The sequence below is a fragment of the Chiloscyllium plagiosum genome, chromosome 2 (assembly GCF_004010195.1).
Source record: "Chiloscyllium plagiosum isolate BGI_BamShark_2017 chromosome 2, ASM401019v2, whole genome shotgun sequence".
Classification (NCBI taxonomy): Eukaryota; Metazoa; Chordata; class Chondrichthyes; order Orectolobiformes; family Hemiscylliidae; genus Chiloscyllium; species Chiloscyllium plagiosum.
Genome location: NC_057711.1, coordinates 25,665,273 through 25,676,643, shown reverse-complemented (window position 1 = coordinate 25,676,643; position 11,371 = coordinate 25,665,273). Strand labels below are relative to the sequence as shown.

The 11,371-nt window shown below is 42.2% G+C and overlaps 1 protein-coding gene across 3 annotated transcripts in view; it reads left to right on the top strand.

Moving 5' to 3' along the window:
• The window catches only part of acsl1a (acyl-CoA synthetase long chain family member 1a), a 173,303-nt gene that overhangs the window by 148,896 nt on the left and 13,036 nt on the right, over positions 1-11,371 (top strand). For all 3 annotated transcript variants that reach the window (XM_043705794.1, XM_043705803.1, XM_043705812.1), the window contains exons 12-15: positions 953-1,087; positions 2,614-2,748; positions 3,702-3,797; positions 5,078-5,150. In XM_043705794.1, coding sequence (XP_043561729.1) covers positions 953-1,087; positions 2,614-2,748; positions 3,702-3,797; positions 5,078-5,150 — 439 coding nt within the window. The remainder of the gene's footprint in view (positions 1-952; positions 1,088-2,613; positions 2,749-3,701; positions 3,798-5,077; positions 5,151-11,371) is intronic.

The following is an 11,371-nucleotide window of genomic DNA, read 5'->3' as shown; positions in this document are numbered from 1 at the left end:
CAGTCTCTGGATTCATTTAAGAAAGAGTTGGATAGAGCTCTTAAGGATTGTGGAATCAAGGGTTATGGAGATAAGGCAGGAACAGGATACTGATTAAGGATGATCAGCCATGATCATATTGAATGGTGGTGCAGGCTCGAAGGGCAGAATGGCCTACTCCTGCACCTATTGTCTATAAATCTTTTCCGAACCCTTTCAAGTTTCACATCTTTCCGATAGGAAGGAGACCAGAATTGCAAGCAACATTCCAACAGTAGTCTAACCAATGACCTGTACAGCCGCAACATGACCTCCCAACTCCTGTACTCAATACTCTGACCAATAAAGGAAAGCATACCAAATGCCTTCTTCACTATCCTATCTACCTGCGACTCCACTTTCAGGCAGCTATGAGCCTGCACACCAAGGTGTCTTTGTTCAGCAACACTCCCGAGGACTTTACCATTAAGTGTATAAGTCCTGCTAAGATTTGCTTTCCCAAAATGTAGCACCTTGCATTTATCTGAATTAAACTCCATTTGCCACTTCTCAGCCCAATGGCTCATCTGATCAAGATCTTCTTGTAATCTGAGGTAACGTTCTTCGCCGTCCAGCACACCTCCAATTTTGGTGTCATCTGCAAACTTACTAACCATACCTCTTACGCTCACATCCAAATCATTTATATAAATGAGAAAAGGTAAATCCTTGTGGCACTCCACTGGTCACAGGCCTCCAGTCTGAAAACAACCCTCCACCACCACCCTCTGTCTTCTACCTTTGAGCCAGTTCTGTGTCCAAATGGCTAGTTCTCCGAGAAAAGACAAGTTAGTGGTTCAGGTCTCATCCATTTTTTTCAGAATCCAGAAAGGTAATGAACTCAGACTAACAAGGGCATTGTATTCCTCCTTGTTTATAGAGGTTTATGTCAATATTGTAGCTTTTATGCTGATATATCTAATTTACTTTGCAGATTGTGGTTCTATGCCATGGTGCACGAATTGGCTTCTTTCAGGGAGACATCAGATTGCTAATGGATGACATCAAAGTTTTGCGGCCAACTATTTTTCCTGTTGTCCCTCGACTGCTAAATAGGATGTATGATAAGGTATGTATGAGCTCTTTCTGTAGTTTATCTATTGTGATTTGCAAGACCGAATGTTTCACATTTCATGGAAAAATTAAATCACAGTACTGTGCAAATTATTGATTTCCAGTTACCAGTTGTAAAGAAGGCTAGGATTCATAAGTGGATATTTAACCAACCTTTAAATCATTTGCCATTTTGTAGGTAAAATTGACGTGATGCTTTCTAAAAGTTAGGCCCATGCTTGGCTGGACATTAACCATCAGCTTTTTACAGAAACTCTAATTCTGCAATATAGCAGCCTCTTGTATACTGCAAAGCAGCTTTGTAAATGCCACAACCTCCAGCCCATTTATGACTGTCTGATCTATTGACAACAGATGCCTCAATTAGATTTTACATAGACATACTAGAAATTACAATACAGAAACAAACATTTCTGCTAGGTGTTGATTTGTATCCTAATCCTATGTACCCATTCCAAGGATCTTTGCCACCAATCCCAACCCGTTTCCTTCATCAATCTATCTAATCTATTAATTGTTGACATTTTCTCTTCTGCAATCACTAACCTCTGGCTATGTGTTTTACAGTCTATTAACTGTTTATGTTCCAATAGAAGTTATTCATTCTCTTCAATATTTACTCCTTGTTCTAGATATGTGTTTCTACTTACCAGCTGTTTGCAAATTAGTGTTAAACACATCCGTTAAATCATCTGGGAATGTCTGTTGAAATCTCTCATTTTCTTCTATACCTGTGTGTTCACTGTCTGTCACTTTTAATCTTAGTAACCCCCAATAATGTTTGTGTTTTTGAAGTGCTCTGTAGTTTCCGATGGAGCTTCCTATGAAGAGGAGCAAGATATTGAGTTCAGCTTCTAAAAGAACCTATAACTACCATTGTAAATGATGGTAGTTATGATATCTAATAATTATTTTGATTCTTCCCTTTATTGTTTAAACTTGCTAAACAGCCAGATGAATGATTAAAGATCATCTATGGATTAGATTTAGTTGTGGAGAGAGATTTGAGAAGAGGGATCTCTTATTAGAGTTGGAGAATAATGGAAAATCTACTGATCAAGTTACAGCAAAACAATATTTCCACTGCTCAGCAAGACAGTACTGAGGGAGCACAGAATTAAAATCAAAAACAAATTTGTTTGGAAGCAGATTAGAAGATTGAATTCTTTGCCATAAATGTATGATTCCATAAATTATTTTAAGAGGCGCTTATGAGGTAAAGGGGATATGAAAGGAAATAGGACTGAGCAGGATCTTGTGATTAAATGTGAAGATGTGTAGAGAATAGCAAAGCTTCATATTTGATGGACTGAATCGTTGGTTTCAGTGCTGTAACATTGTATGACTCTATGAAAAAGAAAGTGACTGTGGCACCAAATTTACTTTTCTCAAACACAAGTAAAGCAAAAGTCTTTAGAAATCTTTCATTTCCTTTTGATTGCATTCAGTTGCCTAAATTAGGAATGAGCTGACTGCAATTTCAGTGCTTCTTTGACAATTTAACATGAGTTTGATTTGTAGATCCATAGCCAGGCCAACAGCTTTCTAAAAAGATGGATATTGCAAATTGCTACTTGGAGAAAAACAGCAGAGCTTCGAAAAGGCATAATGCGACGCAACAGCATATGGGACAAGTTGGTCTTCCGGAAAATACAGGTTTGTATCACACATGCAGGTTCTAACTAGGGAAAGGCTTTATCCAATAATATTTAACATTGAACCCTGATGCAGTAGTAGCATTCTATTGTCACTTTTTAACATGGAAAAAAAAGTACCACCAACTTTCTTACATGTGCCCTGCAACAGTATCACTCGACACCAAGGATTAGCGAAACTTAAACATCAAATTGTCTAGGGCAGGATCATGAGATTTTTGGCACATACTACCAAGGTGAAAAGGGCTGAGTGTGTTCCATTTGACTTTTGCTCCAGTAAAAATCTGGCATGGGCTCTGGCTGAACCAAAAGTATAGTCAGGATGAAGTTCCAGTTTTATGTTAATTCTCACCAGCTTTACCCCTAGTATTGGAAAGCCCCAACAATGGAAAAGTACCTAACATCAGGTGAGAAAAATTGGCTTTGGTTTTGGCTTTCAGTATTTGCAAGCTCCTGGCCCTTCTAGTTCTGTCCAAACAATAGCTGTGCGACCTTTACATGACTCACCAAGTGCGAATGGCTGCCATTTTACAGCCTTTGCATTGTAACATGACCAGGCACTGCCTGCAGTGCCCTCCTCCACGAGCAGGCAGGTTTCTGTCAAGTGGGAGAATGAGGAAATTTGGGCCAGACAAGATTTTGTTAAACAGGACTTCCATGGGTTATTTAACATTATGTTAGCTATTCCATTCTTGACCAGAAGCATCCATGAAGATGTATGTAAATCTCAAAAAAAAAATGAAGGTCCGTTTAGTAGATCTCCATCTCCTTTGCTTTTTGGGTTGTGTTCTGGAAGTGGGAGCTTTCTGGCTGCATAGAAAAAGTAGTTGTGTTTCATGACATTTTGTATATAATTCAACAGCAAAGGTATTACTTTAATACACCGTGAAGAAATATTGTTTGATATTCAAATTTCTTCAATATTCTGGTTATCTCTGCGCTTTCTATCTGCAGGATAGTCTTGGTGGCCAGGTAAAATTAATGGTAACTGGTGCGGCTCCTGTGTCTGAGACCGTGCTTACCTTCATCAGGGCTGCTGTCGGTTGCCAGGTAAGCTGTACTTCTGATCTATGATCCTGTTTAAACATTACTAATTTTTCATTTGTACGTGAAACTTTAGTGAGAAATTAGCTTGTCTAGTTTCGTGGATCTGTTATCTAGTTTATTTTTAAATATACAGTCAGAGATCAGGTGTGTTAATCATTACTCTAAGGAAGTAACTGTGACAGGAGTAGTCATCTGCTCAGTAGATGGTGTCTTCTGTCTCTCACACCCCTAACTTTCTTGCCAAATGAATTCCATGTCCCTAACACGTAACACCCTGGCCAAAGCCACTAACAAAGTATTTGGGTACAACTACCATGATTTCTCATTCTTGGCGTTTTCTTTGTCTTAATGCACATCTGACCATTTTATTCTATAACTTACTTGCTATCATCTGGTTTCAATTCCACCTGTACCAGTGCAGACATCAGGGCTTTAAATTCTGCAAAGATTTTCTGTTTTCCACTGTAATTCTACTGATTTCCCACAAGTCAGAAATTTCACAAAACCTCTGTGGAATCCTAAAACTCATGATTCCTCAAATGATTTCTCTTGCACCTGCAATTAATCTGTGGGATACACACATCAAGGCTGCATCTGTGATTCTCTCTTTCTACTCTTAACTATCTGAATGGAATCCCATGACACCAATATTCATAGCCCAAGGTCAGCTTTTGCAGCATCAACTTTACAGTTCATTGACTGTCATCAACTTCTCAAACTGTGATGCTTTGCATTGAACCAACATAGTTGGAACCTTTCCAAATGGCTAGGTTCCAATATTAAAATCTTGTACCCTTGTTTTGGAACTCCCACCACCCCCAAAAAATGGAAGCATTGTACCTGAATCCTGATCTTTCCTAACTTGGCATCCACACATTCTTGTCCACATTATCAGTGCTGCATGAGCAATCCTGAATGGGTGGGGACCTTCAGATTTTTATTTGTGTGATCCAGTAGACCAATTAGTAGAAGATCCATAAATGACAGAGTCCTAAGCTGAAACACACTGCAGTGAAATGCTAATATATTATACTTTGTATCTTCTTAATATTTTCTCATTTAGAATAGTGCACTCAGAAGTGAAGGTGCTGCTGATAAAAAGCCACTTGGGGGTTTGTTTGTATAAGTATCCAGATTCATGGAGTCACTACATCAGAATTCTTTTTTCAGCATTTTACCCTCAATTGACAAATGTTGAGCCATGATTTGGGGGGGGGAGTAGTTTCTGTTGAGCATAATCTATTTTTAAAAAATTGATGTGCCTTTGTGGTAATCCTTTACAGTTTTATGAGGGATATGGACAAACTGAGTGCACTGCAGGCTGTTCAATGACCCTTCCTGGAGATTGGTCAGCAGGTAAGACTTGCCTTTCCCCTAATAAACCTCTCAATACAATACATTGGTTGTTTCTAAAAGAACAGGAGGGACAAATTTGACTTGGTCTGCCCAGCACCACAATTTACTGCTCTTGGTCTGCCTGCCTGACTCCCATTTTGCTTGAACCTCAGTCGAGGTAAGTCAGTGCACTTGTCTGAAGCAAGTGGGAAGGGAATAGGCAGGATGAAAAACAGTAATCCAGTGCGGGGAGCCTATTGCTCACCCCACAGTCATTTCTGCTGAGTGTTCTCTGCACTGTTCTTACTCATGGCAAATCTGAAAATATCTGATGGGTGTTATTTTTGTTGGATCCACTGTCCGCTTGTGCATGGTAAGTAGACAATTGCTATCTTTCTGGAATTGGCTAGCTGCGTTGGGATTCCTGAGAGCTCACATAGTGAAATGCAATAGGACCACAGTCCTTAAATTGTCCTCACCTTCTCCATGGCATGAAGAAAGGCAGGAGTGGGAATGCTCCATGCCACTTGATTGTTCTCTGCCTGCATTTGAAACTAGTATTTTGGTGTCTAATTGAAAAGTATGCTGATGTCTTTGTAAGTGAACAATTCTGAATGGTTGTAAACTGTGGATGACTAATTAATCGAGCTGAAGGTGGAGGGAAGAAAAGAGAATAGTTTTAAACACCCGGAGAAATCAAAACTCATACTATAAAGAAAACATTAAATAGGTATGTGGACGAGAATGGAATTGTGTAGCGAGTCCATTCAGCCCAACAAGTTTGACCAGCTCTTCAATTGAGCATCTCTGCCTAGTGCCAATCTCCTGCTTTCTCTCCATGTGCTTGCGTACTGTTTCTATCCAAATAATCATCCTATGCCTAGAATAGATAGAAAATAGGAGCAGGCCATTTGGCCCTCTTCAATGCCTCCATCAGGTGGCACGGTGGCACAGTGGTTAGCACTGCTGCCTCACAGCACCAAGGACCCGGGTTCAATTCCCGCCTTGAGCAACTGTCTATGGGGAGTTTGCACATTCTCCCCGTGTCTACGTGGGTTCCCTCCGGGTGCTCCGGTTTCCTCCCACAGTCCAAAGATGTGCAGGTTGGGTGAATTGGCCATGCTAAATTGCCCGTAGTGTTAGGTGCAGGGGCAAATGTAGGGGAATGGGTCTGGGTGGGTTGCTCTTCGGAGGGTCGGTGTAGACTTGTTGGGCTGAAGGGCCTGTTTCCACACTGTAGGGAATCTAATCTGAACTTGCCTCCACTGCATTTCCATGCCCAAAATACTTGCTGAATGAAAAAGATCTTTCTCACATTACCCTTGCTTCATTTGCACATCACTATTAAATCTCTGTCCTCTTATTCGAGCATGAACAGTTTCTCCCTAATGACTCTGTTCAGTCTGCTCATGATCTTGAAAGCCTCTATTGAATCTTCTCTCAGCTTTCTTCTTCCCAAGGAGGATAGACCCAACTTCTTCAATCTGTCTTCATGACTGAAGTTTCTCATTACTGGATCCATTCTTGTAAGTCTTGTAGCAGGATAGGTGTTTAAGTTTAGAGAGATGGATGTGGTATTAGTTTTCCATTCCATACGAACAAGGAAGAGTAGACCACTTGGCCCTTTGAGTGTGCTCCACCATTTGATAGGATCATGAATGATCTGATTTTAACCTCAACTCTGCATTCCTGCATGTCCCAATAGTCTTTCATCCCCTTGGTAATCAAGAATCTTTCTATCTCTGCCCTTAAAAATATTAAAATATTTCTGCATCCACTGCCATTTGAGGACGGGAATTTCAAAGAATCTCAATCCTCAGAGAAACATTGTTTCCTCATCTCTGTCTTAAATGAGCAAACCCCTTATTTTTAAACTATGACTCTAGTTCTAGATTTTATCCAATGAAGCAGCCTTTAAAAAAAGTGGGTGAAAAAATCTAACATTTTGGTTTGAACAATGTTATTTTTACTGTCTTATTGCTATAGACTTTTATTCTCTCAACTCTTCCTCCTTTTACTTCTCTTCCCCATTACAGGTACACAATCCATTATCTGAAATCGTTGGGGACAGTAGTTTTTCAGAATTCGGAAGTTTTCGGTATAAATGGCATATTCACAGTGAAATAATTTTTTGAAAAAGACCTAACCGCAGACGCACATGTGAATAGTACAAGCGCTGAGACACAATTAACGTCTGTGAATGCTGGACCACGCCGGCATGTTGCATCGGAGTTCGAGTGGGTGTGGAGTTGGCTCGCCCTGTTTGCACACCAAAGTGACGCTCCATACTCCGAAAAAAGAGATTTCAGAATTTTGGATAAAGGATTGTTTATCTGTACTAACCTAAACTCTTCCGTACCGTGGCATGAACTGAAAGTGATATAATCTGTTGTTTCTACGTTCTGTTTTTTCCATGCCTTCTCTGGATTGATTTTGCCATTGGGCAGGGAAACTAGCATTGAGAAAGCTGCAGCAGGGACACTGTATACACATAGGCAAGGGTTTAGGTCACGGAAGGGTTTAGGTCAAGGCTTTGTTTTATGGCTGCGCTCACTGAGATGGTTCCTGCCTGCATGTTGCACAGTTCATGCTGTGCCATGCCTATGAGTGAGTTGATCTTCAGCCAGAGTTGAAAGCTGCTGAAAGCACAGACAAGTTTTTTTTTCTTGCTTGCCAGTATTAGAGAATCATAGGGGTTTTGGAGGTTGATTGGAAGCATCTTGGTGTGCGACATGCTGAGATGGCAATCTGACGCATAGACACGTTGGTACTGCTGGTACTGATCATCCCAGTCTGCAGGCACAGAGTGCTGTCTTTGTCTTGTCTTTTCAGATTCTCAAGGTCAGGGGATCGGTGCTCGTCTTGTCTGGGGTGGTGGTATTTGGCGAACAGTCCTGTAGAATTAGCACAGGCAGTCAGGGGAATCACATATGGTTTGTTGATAATTTGTGACCATGGCAGTCAGGAGTCTAAGGGCTGATTGTTGAAATCCGTCAGGGGTGGTGAGGTGTGGTGTCAGGGATGGGGGGGAGTCAATGAAGGAGGGGTGGGAGTCAAGGCTAGGGCATGTATGTATGTATGAGGAGAAAGTGAGGTCTGCAGATGCTGGAGATCAGAGCTGAAAATGTGTTGCTGGAAAAGCGCAGCAGGTCAGGCAGCATCCAGGGAACAGGAGAATCGACGTTTCGGGCATAAGCCCTTCTTCAGGAATCATGTATGTATGTATGTATGGTACTAGGGGGAGATCTCGAGTTGAAAGGGAGAATTCAGAACAACATTGGATAGACTTGTATAGAATATAATTTTTTTACAAAAAAATACAGTAAGAAGTGTTTGTGTCACCATAATGCAACACCTACATTAGTAACAGAAATCATATTAAAAAGATAAAGACAAAGTCCGTCTTTGTTCAGTTCATGGATCATGGGTTCGCAAGGTCAAGGAAAAGACAGGATCAGCATTCTCTACCACCTCAAAAAGCCGACATCAAAACTGCAGAATCTCGGACTACTGGAATCCCAGGCTAGACCACCATGCTGCTGCTGCAGAAGCCACCTCAGAGACCCACCTCATCATCAAAGCAGCTGTTGAAGCAAAACACTACATGGGGCCATTGGAATCCCAGGTCGGATAACCCTGCAGAAGCCTCCTTAAGCATCCTGAGCTGGACCCATCATGCCACCGAAAACACAGACCATCAATCCCAGGGACCACCAGGACGCCATGAGGAACAGACTACACTACCTTCACCACTGCGGCAGCCTCCAGAAACAAGGCTCTGCTAGAGCACGGTATTGACGTGACTAACCCCTCATGGCCTCCACAGGAAGAAGGTAAAGGAGCAGGGTGAGGGGATCCAAGATGGTGGCGATCTAGAAAGATATGTTGCAGAGCTCTTCACCACATCGCTAGTGAGATGAACTCACAATGATCCTTTAAATGGGAGGCAAGAGAGATTGCAGGCGTTTCGGGAGAGAACACATGGGAGATCTGAGAACGGCTCTAGGGTTCAGCAAAAAAAAAAATCCCAACCCTTGTTTCCAGTGTTTGCCACCGATGACTGTTCTGAGATGAGAGAAACTCTTTCACTTTTTCTATTCCCAGTTTATGACCTTGGTATTGTGAATGATGGGCGCTGCTGCTGGAGGGATGTCAGTCGATGTGGAAGCCTATCTAAAAGCCCAGAAGCAGCAACAGGGTTTGAGAAGCATCCAGCACAGGGAAAAGTAGCAGCTGCAGGGCCCCTTGAGATGCGTGAGTGAGCAGGAAACCCAGAGGTTTCCTGGCCTGACTCCACTTCCTGAGTAACAACTAGACACAGTGCCGATGCATTTTATGTGCCCTAAGACTCAGTGACAGAACTGTGCTGGAGGCTGGCGCAGGACCTAAGGGCTCACAGTTCCTATGAAAGCCACTGCAGCACAGAATGGCAATGCCACTGGCTCCTTCCAGGGAGCAGGAGGTGACCTGTGTGGGATTTCTCAGTCATGCACCCAAAGGCATCAAGGCAGTGGCCAGTGACATCTGTACAAGATCACAGTGTTTACTTCATTCTCCCATGAAGAGGTCAGTGCTGTAGCCTGGGCAGTAGGAGTCAGGAAGATAGCTGGCTTCACCCAGGTACAGGAGTGCCTTTGACTGTACACATTGGCACTGAGAGGGCCATCAAAACACTATGGAATTCATCAACAGGAAGGGGTTCCAATCCATTAATGACAGGGTGATCTAGAATCACCATTATCCCTTCTTGGAGGTGTGTGCTTGCTACTCTGGCAGCTGTTACAATTCATATATTCTAGAGCACTCGTGTTCCTGGTGCATTTGATGTGATGTAGGGGGCTTACAAGGCTGGTTACTGGGGAGCGAAGGGCTCCCCACTGTGACCATGGCTCTTGACATAATTGAGTAACCCCTGTCCCGATGCACGCGGCTTTACAAAAATGGCGCAGGCTCAAGAGATATTGGTCTTTTGGCAGCTATCAGCTGAGTAGCAAATTGCATGGTGCATTTTAAGGTGGGGTGGAAATTGGCTGTGAGAGATGCCACAAGGGCAGGTGAATATATAATGAGGTGAGTTTGGTGAGGTTTGGAGAGAAATCCTGCTAGGCCTTGCGATGAGGAACCCTCCAAATAACTTGACGCAATTTGGACTTGGCCAAAAAAAGTAAGATTCAATCATTGATAACAAATCTTCAAAACATAAATCAGATGCTGTATATTTATAATTAAACGTTTCCATCTTTCCTTTTTAGAAATCACTTATTTCTCTAGTATACCCTCTCTGGCAGGTGTTGTCTCTAAATTTAGACAGACCACAACGTTGGGAAATTTGCTGACAGTATGCTGAATTTCCTGAGTTGGGAGATATTTTGTTAAAAATACAGTGCAAATGCTCAAAGCTTTTTATATTGTTTAAATGCATCAGACTACAACTGAATATGTAGGATTAGGGTAGGATTAGGGAAAACCCTAAGGCTTTCTATAGGTATGCCAGGAATAAAAGAATGATTAGGGTAGGAATAGGTCCAGTCAAGGATAGTAGTGGGAAGTTGCGTGTGGAGGCTGAAGAGATTGGGGAGACACTGAATGAATACTTTTCGTCAGTATTCATTCAGGAACAGGACATTGTTGTCGATGTGAATTCTGAGTCGCAATTAAGTAAAACGGATGGCTTTGAGGTATGTAGAGAAGAGGTGTTGGAAATTCTGGAAAGGGTGAAAATAGATAAGTCCCCTGGGCCTGATGGCATTTATCCTAGGATTCTCTGGGATGCAAGGGAGGAGATTGCAGAGCCATTGGCCTTGATTTTTATGTCCTCGTTGTCTACAGGAGTAGTGCCAGAAGATTGGAGGCTAGCCAATGTGGTTCCCTGTATAACCCTAGTAACTATAGGCCGGTGAGTCTCACTTCTGTAGTGGGCAAAATCTTAGAGAAAATTGTAAGGGATAGGATTTATGAACATCTGGATAGGAATAATGTGATCAAGGATAGTCAGCACGGTTTTGTGAAGGGCAGGTCGTGCCTCACAAACCTTATTGAATCCTTTGAGAAGGTGCCTAAGGAGGTGGACGAGGGGAAAGCAGTAGATGTGGTGTATATGGATTTTAGTAAGACGTTTGATAAGGTTCCCCATGGTAGACTACTGCAAAAAATACGGAGATATGGCATTGAGGGTGAGTTGGAGGTTTGGATTAGGAATTGGCTGGATGGAAGAAGACAGAGGGTAGTAGGTGATGGCAAAG